Source organism: Clinocottus analis, unplaced genomic scaffold (genome assembly GCF_023055335.1).
Source record: "Clinocottus analis isolate CAN_PGR_092001 unplaced genomic scaffold, fCliAna1.0.p SCAF_5, whole genome shotgun sequence".
In the NCBI taxonomy this organism is placed as follows: domain Eukaryota; kingdom Metazoa; phylum Chordata; class Actinopteri; order Perciformes; family Cottidae; genus Clinocottus; species Clinocottus analis.
Window position 1 is genome coordinate 17,914,330 of NW_027176207.1, and position 22,341 is coordinate 17,936,670.

At 43.8% G+C, this 22,341-nt stretch overlaps 1 protein-coding gene across 5 annotated transcripts in view; it reads left to right on the forward strand.

Moving 5' to 3' along the window:
* Positions 1 to 11,460: 11,460 nt before the first annotated feature.
* dbn1 (drebrin 1) overlaps positions 11,461 to 22,341 on the forward strand; it is a 90,691-nt gene continuing 79,810 nt past the window's right edge. For 3 of the 5 annotated variants that reach the window (XM_068600158.1, XM_068600160.1, XM_068600162.1), the window contains exon 1: positions 11,461 to 11,634. In XM_068600158.1, coding sequence (XP_068456259.1) covers positions 11,552 to 11,634 — 83 coding nt within the window. In that variant the 5' untranslated portion in view covers positions 11,461 to 11,551. The remainder of the gene's footprint in view (positions 11,635 to 22,341) is intronic. The other 2 variants (XM_068600161.1, XM_068600159.1) reach the window with 1 other exon arrangement.

The window sequence follows — 22,341 nt, forward strand, 5'->3', positions numbered from 1 at the left end:
GTCGTGACGTTATATATATATATATATATATATGCAGGTCGTGACGTTAACGCCCGGTGAACGTGAGAGAATCGAACCTTAAAGCATTCACCAAAGAACGTGTTGGCGTTTTCCACTTTAAACCAATCCAGTGATCCAGTGCTCCTTCTTCCTCCTCCCTCCTTCCTCCTCCTCCTCATTCATCTAAAGTGCCAACGCAAAACACCGACACCATATTGTGACAAAGAAAAAAACAACCTGTGTAGCTGAAAAAGAAAAATCCAAATGTCAAGGTATCCCTTTAACCGCAGCCTCTTCCTTCCACTCGTCTCGCTCGGTTTCAGATTTGCACACCTACTGTACCCACATGCTTCTTTTTTTTTTTCTTCCATATTTATATTTGCCATGTTTCATTTTATCTTTCTGCCAATGTTTCTTTTGTTTTTATTTTACTAGTGGTATCAACTACGACACCGAAATTAACTGGTGCTGTTTATTCTTTGTCATGTAGCCATATTGTTGTTGTTGTTGTTTTTATAACGGTTAAAGTTGCAAATTCTTTTCATCTCAGCAAGTCATTAGGTATCGACTTCCGTCTCAAACTGCTTTTTTTTTTTCTTCTTCTCCTTTTTCGAAACACAGTTCCACATTTCTCACAGAAGATTTCATTTGTCCGGAGAGTTATTAAGAAAATATTTTAGAGAACAAAAAATGCAAAGATGACGTGACTTGTAGTGAAAAACATTTGCAGTTTCATTCTGATTTGCCGGACTGTCTGCTTCGTGTCAGACGAGGGCGAATCGCTCGTGAATGAATGAATGCACGAGAAGAGAAACCAACGAAACTCGGTAGATCACAGACGCACCAAAAGCACATGGAACGCCACCAGACCGCCATCGCCTTTCTATAACCTCCTCATCACGCCCAAGGGAGAGTTGTCAATGATATTTCAGGATGTTATTGGTCATCAGAAGATAAAACACTTCTCATCTGTCATGTTGTTTCCAATCATCAATGCAGTAAGAGTCTGATCTTCTCTCAGATGGATTCATGTGTCGTCTCGCTGCTTTATCTATGAAGGTGTCGTGTTTCTGAGCGCGCTCGGTCCGCTCTCAAGAGAAGAGTTTGTACGTCTGCAGCTAAAAGATCAAAGTGTTTGTAATCCGCTCTGAGCTTCCTCACGCCATTGGTGGGTGAAAAGCCGCTCGGTGGCGGTAATGTACCACCAGCGAAGAAGAACGGCATGTTTTTTTTAACTGTGTTTTGTGTGTCTTGGTCGAAATGCAGTTGACAGCTTCAAACTTTTACATTTTATCCTCGGTTGTACATTAGAAAAGTGACGGGCGAGGAGCGCGTGAGGAAACTGATAACGGTCTCCCTCACAGTGGATACTCTATCGTGAAATGGGCTTTTTCTTTTTTAACAATGTAACCCTGCAGAAATATCCTTGTTGGCAGATGAAATTCTTCTCGGCCTTGGACGTTAGCATACCTCTGTAGGTGCGGCAGTACCCCAGTGAGCCAGACATGCTAACGTGTGTAGCTCGCGATAAGCACACCGTTTAATGCATTCCTGAGAGAGTTGCAATTTTGTTTTGGAAACACTTTCACTTTTAAAACCCAGCTGGCATGACTTTACTAAAAGAAAAAAAAAGGCTTTTCTCGGCCCTAGGAAAGTTCCACAAATATAAAACCTTAAGTCCTATCAGAAATGTTAACACAATTCTTTAAAAAATAATGTTTTTAGGCTCCCAAGATAGTTTCCTCTCCATTGCAGTACCTCGAGTGACCACTGGGACTATTGCCAGCCCTGTCCAGCTTTCTCGTTACAGCGTCAGGATTGGTGTAACTTTCCCGAAAAACTGGCACAAACACGTCTTTCAATCTCTCGTTAAACAAAACGTCTTCATTTATTTACTTCTGACACTTTTTGTGTGAATAACCGAGTGCAACACCTCCGAGTGTCTTTGTGAGCGACTGTCCGGATGTGCACTTCGTTGTCCACATTTCAACGATTCTCTGCATTTCGGCCCTCTCGTCCCTTCCAGTGTGGCGTTTACACTTCTTTTTGTTTTCTTCCTTTTAGACGACACTTTGTACAAACTAGTTGATTTCATGTATAACACTCACATTGTGCTGGGAGCTTCCCAGTCAAACCACAGCTCCACCAGGACCAGTTTGATCCGACTCTTAAACATTACGTTGCCTTACTTAGTTTCAATGTTTTCCTCCCATTCATGTTTCTTTGTGTTGATGACAACACGCCACCAACGCCGTGTGTGTCCTTCAAAGTGGAGATCTAGTGTAGACTAAAACCAGGATGAGAGTCGAGTAGTTTTTCTTCTTCTTTGGTTATTTAATCTTACGTTTGTAAAGGTTTCTTTAGGTATAATTTTGTTTTCTTCTTCTTTCTTTTGATAAAGTTAAAGATTTCAATGTTTACATTTTGTTATGCATGTTCAAACTGATGGGTTAGATCCAGTGTTTTGCACACTACTTCAGCATCGGTCTTGAACAGCACTGCTCATTCATGTAAAGTACTTTAAAGATGAAGTGCCTGATACTTAAAAGTGAACGTCGGCGTCGGATGTTCGTCGGCAGATGAAAGTTTTTCCGTTTGCTCGTTCGAACCTTCGTGCCCGCCGACTCGAACGGCGTCGCGGGACGTTCTTCTCGATCTCTTTTGTTTTTAAAGCACGAGAGGAGAGAGTAAACAAACTGGACCTACAGGACATTCGACGCCTTCGTGGCCGTCAGGGCGCGCGGTGATGCGATGGTTCATTGGGTGAGCAGCACTCACCAGGATGGACTATCAGAGTAAAGGTGCTCCATGGGACATTTTAACATTGGGAATTATGATGGAAACTAAAGAGTGGCGCTTTGATTCATACACTCCAAAAACTTTGGAATTTAACATATTTTGTGGAGAAAAAAAATTACCTTAAACTGAATTTAATTCAAATCAATTCATTCTTTAATCGACGAAAATATCCATCACACAGCGGCGGAGGGAGGGTTTAATGGAAAATGTGTGAACTTCTAAAACCTTTTCCATCCTGTAGAAGTGAGACGTTGATGTTATAAATGCTGCATGTTGCACCTTCTCCATAAACGGTTGGATGTTCAGCACCAATGAATGTTTCAGTCACATCTTCTTGTGATCTCGATTTTATCACTTGACAACATTTCCTCATTTTCTTTCTGTTATTTCATTTTTTTTTGCCTTCGAAAACAAAAGATGGAACTTTTAAGAAGTCGCTCACTTGTTTTAGGTTTTCTTTACCAACTTTTCGTGTTGAACTTTTGAGGTGAACGGACACTTCCTGGTGTAAACAGTCACTCACAGCGCCCGACTCCATCTGTTGATGACGCTTTGTGTTCTTGCATATGTGCGATGTGATGATTGCAGATGTGCAGCACAAACTCCATATTTTAGTTTCTGTAAGCGGCAGTGTCAGGTACCATTCCATTTTAACACTGTATATTTATAATAAAAGTAATCCGTTATTAAAACCTGGGTGTTTCTGTTGTTGCGTTGGTATCTTTCTGAACAAAGTTCATTAGGTTCATTTTTGGAGTTTTTATTCAGATTTTAAATTGTTTAAAACATGTTAAGTGGCGAGAAATAAGTATTTTTAAGTCTCTTTCAAGAGTTTTATGACAAAGTAAGTATTTGTTTTCGAGAAATTTCGATTTTATAAGTAAAGTTTTGACTTGAATTTGTAAATGAAAGGATTTCTTTTTAGGATTTCAAAATAAAACTTCAAATTTTACAAGAAAAATATATTTTTAATGAAAGAAGTTTTAATGTTATAAGAATAAACTAGTAATTTGGAGATGTGATTGTACATGGTAAATTGTAAAGCCATAATTTTCTACAAATTGTCATAATTTTCCACAAAAGTCCTGATATTGTGAATAGCTGTAAGTAATAGTTTTGACAGTCACAATATAATGAGAAAAGTAATATTACAATAAATAAGTTGTTATACAAATATAAGTCCTTGTTCGTTATTAGATAGTTGAGATGAGATTATTGTAAATAAATTAAGGATAAAATACCTGAAATATTGTTAGTTGGACTAAAGCTGTGTTTCTGCTAAACGACCACCAGAGGGAGGCAGAGATCTGTTAATAATGAAGCTATGTGGCTGCTCTTCTCTCAGCTTTGAGCTTTTATTTGGGGGCACGAGGTTTATCACAGCAACACACACAAATGAACGTTGTGACTTTCAAAGAAATACTTTTTTTTAAAGTTGAGATAAAAATCCAGTTTTTCCTGTGAGATGCATTTGTTTCTCCTTTTATCCGTTATTTTAAAGATGAATGGCTGTCCTGTTCAATTGTTTAGATCTGTAGTTTATTCTATAACCGCACAACAATGAAAACAGACACTATAGTTTCCAGAATGTATGTATTGAAATTAAGTTAATTTATGGAGCTCCGTTTTTTTAAAGAAAGTTAAATAATTAAATAGTGCTTTACAGAATAATATAAAAATAACCACATATAGCTTTCAGAGACTTAAAAATGAAAAATCAGCTTCAAGCTTTTGTGTTTTTGCACAAACACAAACACACAAAACATTCCTTCCCTGCAGGACTTTTATTCTCAGTGTGTTTTGAAAAAAAAGTCCAGTGTGTAAACATTCACACCAAAGAGGAAATGAACACATTCCTCAGTCAGCAGCAGGAACACATTGTTACCTACACTGTGTGTGTGTGTGTGTGTGTGTGTGTGTGTGTGTGTGTGTGTGTGTGTGTGTGTGTGTGTGTGTGTGTGTGTGTGTGTGTGTGTGTGTGTGTGTGTGTGTGTCTTTGAAGTCACTTTTTTCCAAAACTGTACAGTAAAATCTCATGGCCATGCACAAAGGTCAGCATGAACAACACTGCACTGTAAGTGTACTTTACAAATGTAAGAATCTGTTTTTATAGCAGTTTTAATATTGGATATTGTAAAGTTATGAATACTATTATTACATGTAAGCTGTAAGACAGTAAAATCTCAAGGCCATACATGTTTGCATGGCAGAGGTCAGCATGAACAACACTGCACTGTAAGTTTACTTTACAAATGTAATGATCTGTTTTTATAGCAGTTTGAATATTGAAATTTGTGATATTATGACTATCATTATGTCATTGAAGAAAGTCACTTTTCTCCAAAACTGTACAGTGAAATCTCATGGCCATGCGCATGTGCATGGCAGAGGTCAGCATGAACAAGGTTGTGCAGCTATACCTGCTGCACAACCAGACAGACAGTCAGAGACCAGCTGGAGAACAAAGTGAAGCTTTTAGCTGCTAGACAGACGCATCCTTCCCTGAGGAGAGGAGACCCAACACGGAGCTAAAAGAGAGAGAACGATGTTTTCAAAGACTCCCGTTGCTGCTGAACGTGAAAACAAGTTGAAAATATCGCCTGAAAAGTAGACAATATGTCAATGTTGCTTCTGCTGCAAAATCAATTATGTATTTATGTTTCATGACAATGTAAAGGTTGCATACTCAGACACAGAGAGAATGTTAACTCCAGACGAAGCGAAAACGGATCAATATCCATAAAGGTTTCGTTTGTCTGGAGCGCGATGAAGGACACGAAGGTTTTAGTTCAGTATTTCATGTCATTCAGTGTCTCCGTCTCTGGTCCGGCTTCTGGTTTGTGGATTAGAGACTCACCGCGGGGCTCGGCCTCACTGGTTTGGTATGTGAGTTGTGTTTTTCCCTGCACAGCTCGACAGACTTTTAACCCTTTGAGACTAATAAATATCTTTTCTTTGAAGCTTCATCTCTTTGTCTGAGAGTCCCTCGACCTCCAACGAGCGTCTTTTGTTGGATACAAATCATTATTCAAAACAAAGTATTGTTATATTTCTTTAACTGGGAGGAGAGCTTTTATGTTTTCCACTTGATTTTTATATTGATGCTGGTTTTGTAACCCATTTGTCTCAACAAATAAATATTATCTCAATAATGTTATTATACTGAGGATATAAAAGCAGCCACCTCCAGAGACATCCAGAAACCTCTAAAGACCTTCTTCAGAGACATCCAGAGACCCTCAGAGACATCCAGAGACCTCCACGGACCTTCAGAGACATCCAGAAACCTCTAAAGACCTTCTTCAGAGACCTTCAGAGACATCCAGAGACCTCCAGGGACCTTCAGAGACCTCTAGAGACCTTCTTCAGACACATCCAGAGACCTTCAGAGACATCCAGAGCTCTGTTGTGCGACTCATTGAGGTTTCTGACCTCCAACCCGTTCAGCGTGAATCCTCAGTTTGTTTTTACCCCCCACAGAGTTTTTATACCCGTTTCCTCTCCACACCCTTTAGCTCTGTGAGGAAACGTGAAAAACATCAAATCTCCTCATCTTTCTCTTCCAGTGTCGAATCATTGTTCTTTCTACTCGGACAGAATCAGACCGGCTGTGTGTGTGCGCGCATGTGTGTGCGTGTGCGTGTGCGTGTGTGGATGAGCCTCCGCTGTTAAACCTGGCTTAACTCTGAGGCCGTCTCCGAAGACGTGAGCTCAGGAAAGAGAGAATTTAAATGTCTGGAGCTTTTGTTTGATCGTCGTCCATCGATTCATTGCTGAGAAAAAGCATCAAGGAGTGAAATCAAACTGGAGTAAAAAGAGGCTGTGATCATGAGACGACGGGAAATGAGCCTTCACTGTTTCCTTTTGTTTGTTGTCCATCTGTCCAGCTGTCGGCCTCCTTATTTAGAAACATCTCAGTATAGAAGCTGATCAATAAAACCGATCAATACCCTTCTGCCACGGAGGAGCAGGATGACGGTGAACAAAGGCCGAGCAGGACGAGGCAGTGAAACCAACACCGGTTTAAAGCCTTTTGTCTGCTCCCCAACGTTGAAATAACTCGACAAAATGCCTCCAGATGTCAAAGTGTTTTCTGGTCTGAAGCCACAATCAAGATGCAACGCAAGATTCTTAAATAAATACAAACATGATAAATCATGAAGAGAGATATCGTCTCATTATTACAATTATTAAAGGTTAATCAAACGTTATTACGAAAGTGAACAGGAAGGATCTGGAGGTGTGCAGTCAGAAAGACGGGAGCTTGCTCATCTCTCGATACCAGATTGTCATCGGTGGAGTTGCATTGTGGGTAATGTAGGCTAGAAGGATGAGTTGAGCTCTATCGGCCATTATACATACACCATATTTTTTTCATTTGTATCCCTGTTGGCTTCCACAAAGTAATCACTGCAGTTTTTATGTGTAATATGAGAGAAAAACACGAGTGCAGACGTCTTCAGGTGTGTCGTTATAAATCATTACATTCTGAAGCCTCAACTTAAAAGCAATTTCTTTTTCATAATCAGCGGAGACTCTGACCTACTTCTGAAGGACTCGTGGCGGCTCTTCGTGGCCATTTGGTGGATTAAAAAGCCACCGATTTTCTAAGTGTTATTTATTCCTCCCTGAAGCTGGTAGCAGAGTCGGTGTAATCTCCGACATTCAGCCCTGACAGCCTAATTTGCCCCGTCGGAGGAGGAGGAGGAGGAGGAGGAGGAAGAGGAGGGTCCATTAGGAGGAGGCAGTTCAGCGTCAGCTCACGCTGCTCATTAAGGACGCCGTGCTGCACGTGTACGACTCGGCTCCACTCAGCTCCACTCGTTTGAGGATAGCGCCTGGCACTGATTGGTCCACGCTAAGGTGGAGATGAGAATCCCCGCCCTCCCTGCAGGGGGTGCTGTTCAGCTCCAAAGAGAGAACAAACACACGTCTTCTTGATTATTTAAACTATTTCTGAGCAACTTTCCAGGTCGTCTTCAACAAGAACAATCAGTGCTGGGAAACAGTTATGGTAACTGCAGGCCCCCGTACACACACACACACACACACAGAGACACAAACACACACACACACACACACACGCACACACACACACACACACGCACACACACACACACAGAGACACAAACACACACACACACACACACACTGACAAACAGAACAAACACAGCGTCCACAGGAAACAACGAGGACCTGCAGGGTGGAGAGAAATAATGAATGCTAACTAACGAGAGCGGGAGGTGTGTGTGTGTGTGTGTGTGTGTGTGTGTGTGTTATGTGTGTGTGTGTGTGTGTGTGTCTGTGTGTGTGTGTGTGTGTGTTATGTGTGTGTGTGTGTGTGTGTGTGTTATGTGTGTGTGTGTGTGTGTGTGTTATGTGTGTGTGTGTGTGTGTGTGTGTGTGTGTCTGTTCACTGAGAGCAAAGTGTAACTCCCCTTTGTGTTTGCCTTCATTCTGATCTGTTTGATCTGTTTCGTTTTATAGTTTTAATAAACTTTATTACACAGTGAAAGTCATTTTTATTCATAATAAAAGTATATTGCCCTCTGTCTGTAGACTCTTGTAGTATCTGATTAGTAGTTTGATATTGGATTATTTCCATCGTCCTCTTGACTGAAACCAAACAAGAACACATCAATTACACATTGTCGCTATAAGGAACAATTATTTCTTTAATCCGAGAAAAGGACCCAACTATTGAAATAAATATTATTATGACATGTGAAGAGGATGTTATTGTCGGTACATTTCTGTAAGCAACATTGTATGGTAGAGCTTATTTTTACTACTTGAAATGCTGTTATGGAACAAACTTAGCACAATATTTATCTCTGAATTTGTGGAGCAGATGTAGAAAATATCAGAAAATGGAAATACTCAAGCAAAGTACTTCAAAAATGTTTGTTCCTCATCTGATTCTCTGTTTTTTCACCAGAACACGACCACTGAAAGGATGTTTTGTAAAAGGAAAAAGGGGCGTGACCTCCCATGTAAATACATGACAGCGAACATGCACACTGGCAGTGTACAGTGTACACACAACACGCTGGATACACGCAAAGTATATTCCAAAAAAATTGGATGAATTATGTTCCAGCAGGTTCACCTTGTGCTCCGTCGCCGTTTGTGCCAATTAAAGCGTCGCCGGCCCGCTCCTCTATTCTCCTCCGGCCTCCGAGAGCAGAGGGGAAGGTATGTGGGCTCGGTGCCAGCAGAGCCTGGGAGAGAAGCACCGAGGGGTTCAACCCTATGAGGCAAGGCAGGTTGCCCCGGCAACCGACCACCGCCGCCACCAGAAGGGTGTGTGTGTGTGTGTGTGTGTGTGCGTGTGTGTGTGTGGGGTCCTCCTAAATGTCAACTTTTCCAGGAAACGAGAAGAAAAGAAGCTCATTTTCAGTGCATCATCCACGAGGACTTTTTTTTTCTTTTCCTACAAAGGAGCTCTGAGAGGAATTCTTGGACCATCAGGTCACTGAGATGTTGTTTTAACTTTTATCAGCACAACGCTGTAACTTAAAAGGTACAAATGTCAATCAAATCAAGCTTAAATTGTTCTAAATATGGATCAGTAAAAGTCCTCTATATGTTAAAATACAAAAGCAAGCATAAAGGATAATAAAGGATAAAGGATGCAGGAATATATTATATCCTTGGATGATAGTTTTTTGTTATTACATACCGTAAAAGTCGGCTGTGGCAGCAGCGGCAGGGAGCTAGCAGCAACGCTAGCTTGCTACAGCGGGGAGCTAGCAAAGACACTTCCACCACTCCCAATGAGCTACCGCCGCTAGTTATAGGTGCACTGATGTGTGGGAAGGAATGGATATACTGAGTCTGAAATATCCTAAAATACTGAGGACACTATCTTCTCCTAACTACCAGCCACAGAGAATGAACTCATTTTATTTAAGTGACACCATCTCTCCTCTGGCTCCACCCTCGGGACAAACTTTACAACTTTGTTGCGAGGTAAGGATTGTAAAAATAGCAAATATCTCTTAGTTTCTTTGTAATGATCCCTACAGATTAATGTAACACACACACACACTAGTCTACAAAGTGCTGTACACATATTATCTGTGAATGTTGCTAGCTCATTAGCGCTGATGTTCAGCCTCCTGCACAGCACCATCTGTGAAGCGCTCGCTGTTTGGACATCATGAGCATTTGTGGCTGCTGCAGGATCTTCTTCTTCTTCTTCTTCTTCTTCTTCTTCTTCTTCTTCTTCTTCTTCTTCTTCTTCTTCTGGGCTCCTCTTCGGCTCTCTGGGAGTCTGCAGGGAAAGGAGGAGACACACGGATACAATTCTGTTTTCAGGGAGACGGATTTATAATTTGTGGAAACGAAACTAAAAGTTTGATGATGAGACTAAATTGCGGCTTTGTTTCACTTCATTCAATCAGTCATTGTGGTCGTTTGAGGGGATTTCCTCTGTTCCTCCGCCTACTTCCCCCAGGCCGATACCAATGAACTCTTCATCCATCCACCAGATGCCCTCTAACTCCCCACTCTCCTACTTTTTCTGTACTTTCATGCTGCAGCTGCCAATACAAAGTATGTAATGTTGCATGCAGCATGCATTCAAAAAGGATATCCCACTTGAACTTTGACCCTCTCGCTCATCTATCCACTGGGCAGAGGGCTCTGGGTCAGACAGTCAAAAAAAAAATGTTTTTTTGAGTTAGATGCCGGAAAAAAGTCAAAGTCGTTTTTATTTGTCACTTCTTCCATCTGTGCAAACGTACAGAAGACTTGAAATGTTGTTTCTCTGCTGTCTGACATGAAGTGAATGTAATGTGATAAAGTAATGAAATGCAAAAAAACAGTTAAAAAGTTCAAATAGAACAACATATAAACAACATAAATTAGAAAACTATATGTGTTATCGCTGCAGTTTAGCAGTGATAACACATACTTCAGTTATGAAATCTGGTGGGGCTAACGCTAGAAACTCGCTAATATTAGCTTCCACAAAGTTCGCTCAGTAAAGATTAGTTGAAGATAAACGTGAACAGTCCGTCCATATTGTGTGGTTATTGTAAAATATTAAGCTTTAACATTTTAGTTTGCATGAACTTAGAAAGCAGCATTGGGCTCATCGTCCCACATGTTCTGCCGCAAAATCCGCTGAGTCACTTTTGACTTTAAAAACGTTAGCTTAACAGTAATTTTTCATGCAAAATTTTTTAAAAAAAAACACCATCTCATGTTAAGATTTTTTTCTCTGTTGTGATTGCAAACTGAAGACATTTTGGACTTTTAGTTCAGACAAAATAATTTTCAGGCCTCTAATCTTTCTCTTTTTTGTTGACATTATAAAGACTAAGCAATTAATCTCTCATGACCATAATAGTTGTGCACAGCACAGTCTCTTTTTGGAGGTTAAAATCTACCACTAAAATTACACATTTACGTCCATGAAACCCATGGTTTAGGTAGTTCTGCACCTATATGAAAGCATTCAATTTGTTGGGTCGTTTTCATTGTATCTGACTTCGAGTCCATCTGACAGCAGCAGATTATTTGTGTACTAAAACTTCACCCGCTGGCACTAGGACCCGTCAGCCTTCTGCTCCGGCGCTAGGACCCCTCGGACACCGTGATCGTCTCTTTGTCTCCACCAGTCAGAGCCGCCTCCTCTCCGTCCTCCTCCTCCTCCTCCTCCTCCTCCTCCTCTCTGTCTTCTCTCTCGTCTCACTCCGTGTCTCTCTCCATCAGCAGCGGTCTGGATGCTTGCAGGGACAGAAACATGGCTGTGAATCTCGGCAAGAACAGACTGGACCTGCTGACCGCCTACCAGGACGTCATCGACGAGACCTCAGACACCGACTGGTGAGTCCTGCGGTCCTCCTCGCTCTCTTCTCTCTCCCTCTCTCCATCTCTTCTTTACTGTTTCGATGCGTTGCTGCTCTCTTGGGGTCCCCCGGGGTTTTGTTGTCCGGGTTTTGGTGCACGCTGAGGATGCGCAGGGCGCACAGTGCAGCAGCAGCATCCTCATCCAGATTCCCCACTGCTCCACGCGCTGTCAAGGCATCTTTTTTTCTATTATCTCCAGCTGAAATTCTCGGCAGCTTTACGCGCATTAAGCAGCTGCGAGCCGGAGGGAGCTTTTAAAGCAGTGAAAGTGAGAGGTTTTTTTATTTTTTGGGGGGGGGGGAGTGGGTCGTTCAAATCCGGACAGCGGCCGGTTTTCGTGTCTGTCCTGAACTGCACTGCAGAGTAGGGCAATGTGCGCTGCTGCTGCTGCTGCTGCTGCTGCTGTGGAAAGCCGTGTGCGCAATGGGCACATAATTGTGCAAGCGGACCGCTTTGTTTCCCCTCAGTTTGTCCTCTCAGTCGGGACTGGGTTCACTCGCAAGCAGCTGGAAGCAATTTCGGGCTTTCATGCAACGTAATGCAGCAGCAGCAGCAGCAGCAGCAGCAGCAGCAGCACGCGTGTGAGTGTGTGTGTGTGTGTGAGAGAGAGAGAGAGAGAGTGAGAGGGGGGTAAACGGGCCTGGTCCAGAGACACCGATGAGCCCCTGCATCCCCAATCGAGGGGCGGAGAGGAGAGGGGCGAGGCCGGGGAGGGAGGGGAGGAGAGAGAGGGGGCTTCCATCATCACTCTTTGTGGCCTTTTCCTTACTTGGAAATAGTGCAGGAGGTGGCAAGCTAAAAAGCATGCTGAAATATAGAGTGTGGAAGTGAAATCGCTGTGCTCAAACCACACCGTGTCAGGCTTTATACAGTTCTCACGGAGCAGGATTTTTGAAAAGGCCATCAAGTCCTGCAAGTGTGCATCCTGTGGGACATTTCTTTAAATTACAGACAAGGTTGGATTTCAAAAGTAAATTGCGTACTTACGTTTTTTGGTAATAAAGCATTCCAAGTAGTGTTTACATTTCGTAAATGAATACATTCTGAACCACCAGGTTCAGTGTTTGGACCACCTGGCTGCAGCGCTGTTCAGCAGCCAACCAGGAATACGACGCTTCAGCACTTGTAGGCGGCACTGAACCAGTTAAACGCCACGAGAGGAGGTCATATTTGACTTTGAGTTAAACTGTAACTTGTTGTCCTTGGTCACGATAAGCCAGCAGTCCCCCACCGTATCAGATTACACAAGAAAATCTGCAACGTCAAAGTCAGCGCGTTCAACCTTTTAAGGTGCAGCCATTGTTTTTGGCCACTAGGCGGCAGCAGAAACAAGTCGTGGACACAGCGGCGACATATCGTCACCTTCTTGAGTTGACGTGGTGAACTTGTTTACACATCCAGCAGCTGCAGAGCGACAGGCGTTGATCTGAATTTGTGTTTTTTGGCCACCTGGTGAAGTTTAATACTCTCTAATTCTCTTTTAAGCTCTGGTTTTGGTCTCCACTAACTCCTGAGGGGAATATCTGTCTCTTGAGATGCTAAATGCTATATCTTGCGCAAAGTTACACACTTTTCCTACGAAGGCCAGCGACACGTGTTGATTTCTGCTGGTTACCTGCGTACAGCCTTTTCAAAAATATATATACTTCCTTCTTCTTCGGAAACAACTTGGTTAGATTTATGATGGGCGGATCCATCCACCTCCTCTCTCCCGCCCTGCAGGGGCTTCTGCTGTCTTCATACTTCCTCCTTCGTGAATATGTGCAAAACAAACATTATTCCACAGGATATCTACAAATTTCGTGGCTTTTTTTTTGTAGGTAGAGCTGTAAATGCTGGATGAGACCAGCCTGCGCTTCATAAAGAGAAATGTCGCCGCAAATTCAGCTGTTTACTATCTTTTAGTTGCCCTTTCATGTCGTGACTTATGTTCACATCGTCATCTTTCTTTTTTTAAAAAATTGAATTCAAGCGGTGCAGTTGACTTCACAGTGACTGCACAATGGTGACCACTAATTTCCAAATCACTGCAGGTTGTGCAGCGTTTCAGCTCAGATTACAGATCCTGTTTTGAGTCGTTGGGAGGCACCGTCTTAACTACGAAACGTGAACCTGTGCCATCTGTTGCCGGCCATTAGTCTGAATGAGGTCAGATTGACTTGAAAACACACGCGCTGGTTCTGCTTTCAGTTTGGCGCCTCCGTGCTTTTCTGCGAGGTTTCGGTTCCACGTGGCGCTCCTGGTTCGGAAAACGGTTTTGATTCCTCTAGAAACTCAATAACGAAAGTAAATCGTCTGCTGCGACCCAGCAAATGAACAATCAAGAGAATATCCAATGCTTTCGAGCTTTGGGGATTCAAACAGACAATATTTTGGATGCACTCCCCTAAAGACGGAGATTGGGAGTGTAACATAGCATTCGGTATACAGGGATTTGAACACATTTGAAAGCTGCCACACAACATTTAGGGTCACTAAAACAAATCAAGTCATCAGGCTGTGAAAGCTTTGGATACCAGCGGCGGTATATAATGTCTACTGTTGTTAACAAAAACACGTGGTACCTCCATATTGAGGAATATGAACATTGCTGTGAAGAGTCAAATCTTAACAACACGAGGCAAAGTCTGATACCGAAGAAGAAGCGAACTTTGACACTTTTTTTTCACGCAGTACTATTGAGGTTAGACACCTGGAAACACTTCTCCATCACTGCTCAAGGCCTCTTTCGGGTTGTTTATTGACTCCAGTCAAACATGTGAGATGCTCGTCAGACATCGACCGGTAAAGTCTAATTTTGTTCTCTTCCTGAGCGTGTTTGTGTCACAACAGTCTGGCGCTGAGCTCTGCAGGGATGCAAAGACATCATTGTTAACTGCTCGGTAAGTTGTTGATTCAGACAGACATCCCCCCCCTCCCCCCCCGTCCACACACACACACACACACACACACACACACACACACCACCACCACCACCACTCTGGCTCTCTGTGCTTCCTCTATAAGCTCTGGCATCATCACGTTTGTGTGTCACCACGTCCTGTTAATGTGAGTGACAGCTGTCAGCAATCAACCCAGAGGTCAATGTTTTTCCTCTCAAATGTTTGCTCGTTCTGTCGGATGATCCGGTGGAGCAGAGAGACGGTGCACAGGGCCTCGGGCCTGCCCCCGTTTTTCACACTTGATGAGATTTGAACAAAGGCAGAGACTTCCAAACGCCGCTGACCCCAAACAACACGGGACACCCTCCACCCCCCCCCCCCCCCTCTGTGCTAATAATGATACACCCATCTCTCCATCCAAGACCCTTTAAAGCTGAATAAGGGCAATCTGGCTCCACGGGCTCTGATTTGTTCGGTGCTGGTCTGGTCCAATCAGATCCTCTTTAAGGTGGAATTATCTTCCCGCAGAGCTTAGCTAGTTCTGTAAAGAATAATGACGGATGATAGGCAGCAACAAAAACTTCTACGATCGCCGTGAAACAAGTTTAATGGTGAGGGCGAGACAAGGAAAAAAAATACCGTTCTCTATTTTATAGACTGAAGAGAAACCAATCGAGAAGAAGATTCAATTCCTGTCATCAGGCTGCTGCAGTCGTTACTGAAATGATTAGTCGTGTTTTAAATAAATGGCAAATGTGTCATCATTCAAACTGTAAAATGTTTTGACAGCAAAATACAATTATAGTTGTAATCCTTGTGGTTGGATGAAACAAACACTTTGGTAAATTGAAATGAACATGACTACGATGAAAATAATTTCAAATTCTTGAACTGGATTAAAAACAGAGCCTCCATAGTTTGGGACAAACTGAGGTCCACAGATAAAAGTTATAATTCGAGTGGCCTTTTAGTGTCGGGTGTTAATTCCTTTCATGTCCTCTTCATCTTCATTTCCTGCTCCGTCGTCTTTATCTTGTCGAGGTTTGATTCGCGGCTCCTGCTCTCTTTGTGGCGGCGGTGGAGTGAATCAGGAAGCTGAAACACAAAAGCTGTGGAGGTTTATTCCTTAATTACATCCTCACACAGTGTGTCCCCCCGTGAACGGGCCTTATCTCCGCCTCGCTCACAGCGCTGCCACCCTGCAGCTCGTGCCTCAGCTCTCAGAGGAGAACCAACCAGAGAAGGACTAAAAAAAACGGCTTGTTCTCGGGGCCGCGAGACGATCCCATGTGGAAATGCATCGCCTGTCAATCAAATCACCTCGCGAGGAAATTATATATTGAGGTGTCATGCTACACGATCGCATCGTCTCGGTTATTGCAAGCATACTAACCCATTTTCTTAAAAAATTGGATTATTTTTCTCTAAAGTTCTTAATTAAATGAGAAAATGCACCAACCCATGCACTGTAAAAAAAAAAAAGCCTGCGAAATCCACAGTACTTTACTGTGTTTGTGAGCAGTAACCTCCGGTAAACTATTTCCCTGTAAAATATTGTGTATTCATTCAAATAGTACAGTAGTCAAAGCTTTACTGCAACAATCACAGTAATACATATTGTACTGTAAAAAAAACAGTAACATAAAAAGTGCCGAGGGAAATCACAGCAACCAAGAATCTACTGTAAAAAAATCATTGTACCCAAAAAAGGCCAGTAGAAAATGACAGTAACTAATAATCTACTGTAGTTATGTAGTTATATACTGTGTGTGTGTGTGTGTTTGTGTGTGTTTTACAGTAAGTTACTTGTCAATCGCTGCCAGTAAATAACTGTGAATTTCGCGGTGCATTTCTTACAGTGTGCTGTAACTTCTCATCCATCATTTGTTTTAAAGGCACAGCTCGCAGTGCAACAGCTCGATGCAGTGTTCATCACATATTTAAACAATTATGGGATGGATTACCATGACCTTTTCTTTACAGACATTCGTTGTGAGAGTTTTCCATGACTATATACCCTCTGACTTTTCCTCTAGCGCCCCCACGAGGTTGATTTGGGTGCTTTAGCTCTACTATTGCATGGCACTTATTCTAACCTGCTTTGAAAAAGCTGCTGTATTCAAAGTCAGAAGATCAGCTCGGAGATCCAAGAGCCGCAACAAGGTGGGATTGATTTTTCCAGAATGTTCTCGGTATTTCACCCAGCGCCCGGAGGACGAATGGAAGACAGGCCGTCAGCTCTCTGACCACAAATGTCAGACCGTGGATGAAGGTGACGCTGTGAAGGAAGGGCAGTGGGCGATTCAGGGTTATCCAATATCAAACGATCCGCAGACGCTCGGGAATGCCGAGCGCTCTGCGGCTGCCGACCGGCCCGAGGCGGCTGTCACATGACCCTTTGACCCCCCCCCTCCTCCAGCTGTTGGAGGAGGCCATTACCTGACGAGTCACCTCTGGCAGCCGGACAAAAGAAGAGACCGGCGGTAAGAGGAGCCGAGCTGGAGGGTCGGCGAACTCTGAGTCACGTTTCGTTAATTGAAGCTCTCAGACAGAGAACCGTCAGCTCTGACGTAGTTATTCGTTTCATGAAGTTTTTCCTCCTTGCTCCCATTTTTCTACTTGGTTAGTTATTAATGTTTTTTTGTTTTTTTTCAATTTAATGCTGCAAGGCTTTCTATTCACGCTGACAGCTGGGTTCAAGGTGGCTCATTCAACGTGGCACCAAAGAGCTGTGGGGTCGAATGAACAACAAAACACCGCTGGAAAAAACAACAGCTCGGGGCCCTGTGCCGCGGCACTCTGGGCTCCTGGTGTTCTTTGGTGGTGGATTTACTGAGACGGGTAACAAATGGTAGGAAAAGAAACTGAATAAATGAGTGTATCACTCTGCCAAACGAGGCCTGAATGAATGGTTTGAGGATGTGAATCCTTCATCGTTAAGTTAGGAGAATCAGTGGCGAGGAGGACTGGAGCTGGAACAAAAAGTGGGCGTGTCTTCGGCGTTTCCATTTTTTTTATGAGGCGTTAATGCAATGGCACATTTGCTGGAGGACATGATTTAATTCGCAGATGTTCTTAATTCATGTTGGAATACATGGAAAAATCCCGAAACGTGAACTGAAGCGCACACACACACACACTGGGGCGGTTTGAACACGTCGGGGTGTGAGTCTCAGCGTACCTCGAGGTCCGAGGCCACGCCTCCCTCGTGGAAAATGGAGGATTGGGCCCTGCGGGGGTGGGGAGTGAGTCGCTGACCCCAGCGAGGGAGTTCAAGCATCTGAAGAGTCATGTCGAGCAAGCGGGGTGGACGGGCGTTGGCGTGATGCGGACATCGTGAAGAGAGAGCTGAGCCAGCAGATGGAAAAGCTCTCGATTTACACGATACCAGACGTTCCCTCCCCTCACGAGCTCTGGGAAGTGACCAGAAGAATGAGATCACGGATACAAAGCAGCCGAAATGAGCTTCCTCTTGTCGGATGGCTGGGCTCAGATGAACGATGGAAGATGATGGATGAAAAGTGGATGCCACCACTATTCTTATTATTGTACTTTTATCAAGAGCAAAGAAAAAGGGTCAAGTTCTCCCTTTTGAGAACTGAGACTTTGGAACGTCATGAATTAATGTGCCATTGCCCGTCATCACGGCGAGTAGCAAATGATGAGAGATCATGTGACCTACCACCAGTCACATGGTGTTTTTATCAGCTTCAGGAGGCGGGAGCTTGTTGTTTTTTTTGTGCTCTCATAAATGAAACACGCAGGATGTGAACGTTGTGTAGTAAAATCTTCGCTGACGGACTCACAGGGAAACCCCTCAGCCGCCCGTTATTGATTATTTCGTCTTGCTCTCAGACTCGTTGGTGCCAGCGAGAGACAGAACAAATCATTAATGGTAATCATTAAAATCCTCCACTTTTTTCCAATCGGCTTCTTATGTCTAACGACCGATTCTCCTCAAGTGTGTCAGGAGGCAAACAGGAAGTGTGTTCAGATCGATCGGACGTCTCCAGATTTGACCTTTTGACCTCTTGTATGTGTTGAGGACCTCAGCCGGAAGCTTCCAACTCGTTTACCTTACTTCACTCCTCTTTCTCTCTCTCTGCTCTCTGCAGGTGTTAAAGCCGTACACGAAGCAGGAAACGGTCCTGCATGCGGCGTGTTTTCTGCTCTCTCTGCACCGCCTGCACTCTCCTCAGATTAATATAGAACAGGGTTAGTAGTACAACATGCAAAGCGGGCGCTTACCTTCATCATGGCTGCTTTGTCAAACACAGTTGGACATTATCTCCCCAGACAATTAATCTCTCTATCCTTTTTACATTTATAGCTCCTTCACTTGCATGAGCGAAAATACATTCAGTCAGGAAATGGCTGCTTTACAGACACTTATATTAGTTTTTCACTCTTGCTTGCTTCATCAAATGTTCCATATTTGCTCTTGTCTGGTCTTGTACATGAAGCGTTATTCATATTTCACGTTACAGACATAAACACAAACTATCCCTTTATAATTCTGGGCGTACTGCTGGAACGAACCTTTTTTTGCCGCTATTTTGAGATAGTTTCTATCTGAAATTACAAATTCAAATAAAGGCAACAAAGTTGATTATGACTTAATCCATAACTTAATACGGATCATACGATCATCATAGGGATCATAACTTAATCCACATGATAAATGAATTGGTGATGCTGGTTGTTTGACATCATGAAAGGGGCTCTGGCGGGCGGAGACAGATAAGACATCAAGGAGAGCGTTTGTCTTTTCGGGAAATGATCTTCCTCGTTGTATTGATCGGTCGCGCTTCCTGACTCCCCCTCCTCCTCTTCCCCCTCTTCCTCCTCCTCATATTTTCTTATTTACCTCGCCCTCTTTCCCTCCCTCCTCTAGCGGTTGACATTTAAATGCAGCCAGTTGATGGTTCGCGTCTACGTCTGTGGCCTTTTTAATACACAGTTCGCTCGCTGACAGATAGCGAGTTCCCACGCTCGCCTGTTCCCAGTCGGCCAGCGTGTTAGGCGTCACCACACCCGCTCCAGATGTTCACCAGCTAACACTTTGAGTGGCTACTGCCGTACCAAGCCTTGAGCGCCGCTCATTTCATGAAGATTAACTTAGCTGTGATCTGGCTTATTGTCGGTTCCCCTCCCCCCCCACGTCTAACGCTTTCTCCTCCTGCTTTTGGTTCTTCGCGTCTCACTTCCTCCTGCTCGGCTCAATTCTCCACCATCTTATCTTCCTCCATCACCTCCTTCTTCCCTTCTTGCGCGGCCGCTCGCCTCCGTAATGGGGTCGTAACCTTCGAGCGAACGTCCCGGAGAAATGTGAGATTGCGGGTCGGGCGGCGGGCGTGTCGGGCCGGGGGGGGTCGGGCGCCCCGATGAGGAATGAGGTTGGGTGACGTCGCTCCAGACGACGAGGCCAGCAAATCAAAACCAGACCCGCCTCGGGCCTCACAGGGTTACTTTTAAAGGCACATTGTGAAATTTCCCCCAGCAGACACTTTGTCATATGGAGGGAAACGTTACTACTTCAGGATAAATGGAAAAGATAGTACATTTAGGTTCATTTTCTCTCATTCTTTTCACTATAATATAGGATAAACACACCATTATGCATTCAGTAGAGCTCGTCTGGTCCTGCAGAACCCGCGGGGTGTCCGGGTGTCCGGTGTCCTCGCGGATCTGCAGATTCGGTGGAGGCGTGCTTTCAGCCCAGATGATGAATTCGGTGCCGGGATGACTCACCCCAGGTGGACTTGGCGCTAACTTCCCCTGAGGCAGCACATAATCTGTTTTTATTGAACAGTGTGGAGCTGTGGACAGATGCAGCTGCTGGGTGGTGCAGACAACTGGACTGAAGGTGCATTTTTAACATCCAGATCTTGCTCATATATCAGTTCTACATCTGGCAGCGGCCCCGGAGGGTCTCCGCCCTGCTCTGGTTCAGGGGAATGCGTAGGGCTGTAGATAGAAAGATAATATTCATGGAAATTGTTTTGTGCTCTGCGTTGTTGAAACTGAAGGTCAGCACCGCTGCCTCCCTGCTGATCCGCTCTCCTCAGACTAAAAGCTGGCTTTTGATATTTCCCCATGTACCTCCCCTCGCATTGATATGGTCTGTGTGCATCCATGAGGCCTCACAAACAGAATAATAATGGGTTGAGTTTATATAGCGCTTTTTTAATACTCAAAGACGCTTTACATAGGAATCATTCACACACTGATGAGAGGAGATACCATGCAAGGTGCTATCTAACTTTCATACGCCGTAGTCGCAGCTACGGGAGCAATTTTTAGGGTTAAGCGCCGATCCTCTGAATGAAGGACGACCCCTGCTCACCACTGTGCTCCAACGTGCATTTCTTACGCTTTAAACATTTGGAAAAACTGTGCATGTCTGCTAACTCGCAGTCTTGTTCCTTATCTCTGCTATCATGCTTCTATGTTCCTTCACCAGCTGTCTGATATTCACTGTGGTGGCAGAAAAACAGCATCTCATGCTACATGGGATGATCAGTTTCATTCGCAATCAATCTATTTGTCTTGCCTAGAAAATAAAAAACCGAAAGAAACTTCCCCACAGCTCAAAATGTCTTTTAAGTTATAATTTTTACAGCCCAAAGCCAAAAGAAATTCAGTTTCCAGAGATACAAAACAAATAAATGCATCATATCCTCTCAATGGAGAATCTGGAATCTGAATGTGATGATATCTCGCTTGATAAATTGATAATTTGTCAGTGGAATGACTCATTAATAATTTCAGCGCTAATTGTGGCTCTAAAAAAACAAGCGACCATGAGGGAGAGAGATGTGAATGTTTCCCATGAAAAGGAGTGTGAGCGGTAGAAGATGTCACAAACCTTGGCGCTGAGGTGGTGAAGGTACGACCTTTTCTTTTATTTCAACACAGCGGGTGAATGTCAGCAAACATCTATAACACCCGCTTGAGCCAAAAGCCACCGTTTCTGTTCAATGAACCGACTAAAGTGCACGTTTAGTCGGTGAAGAAAGTGTCGGGCTGACATTTTGCCGCCGCCGTCAAAGGTTTTGAGCTCAACGAGGAGCGTTGCAGTTTGTAACCTCGGAAGCTCTGAATTATTTTCCTTCCTCTGTGCGTGTGAATCCTTTGCACTATGCACTCACAGTTTCATAGCAGGAGGAAGAAGAGGAGGAGGAGGAGGAGGAGAAGGAGAAGAAGAGGGAGATTAAATTGTCCAGAGAAGAGAAGCTTATATTTTTAGCTTCGCTTTCACACAAGGAACACATTTAAATTTACAACCGGAGTCGCAGAATTCATCCCAGAAAGCAGTCAGAAGTAATGAAGTGATTTATCGATTGGTATCCAGTATAGACGACCTTTAACCCCGTTTACACAAGACTCCCATACGCAATAATGTGAATGTTGCTCAAACTAAATAAAGGCTGAAATAAAACCTCCAATGTGCCCCCAATTGTGGTCCGACTGCCAGGCGAGGCCGTCTGTATGTGGAGTGTTTGAACTATTTCAGTCAAGTATAACAAGCGGCATGCAGAAGTGTGAGGAAGGCCTGATGCGAAGCTTCAGTCAGCGCTGCTGTGGTCTCGGCCTCCCAAGGACACGGAAAGACTCTCTGCTCTCTTTGGACGTGACAAGGGAGCTAACGTGACGGCGCTTCAAACACCCTTTTTTTTTTCCATAAAGTAATACAAAAATGTGTTTCAAGGCTCGGCGGGAGGCAGACGCTCCGAAGACGACCGTGAAGCGATCAAGTGTCACGAGAGCTCGGCGGCCTTCGGGTTCGAGGTCCAATTAA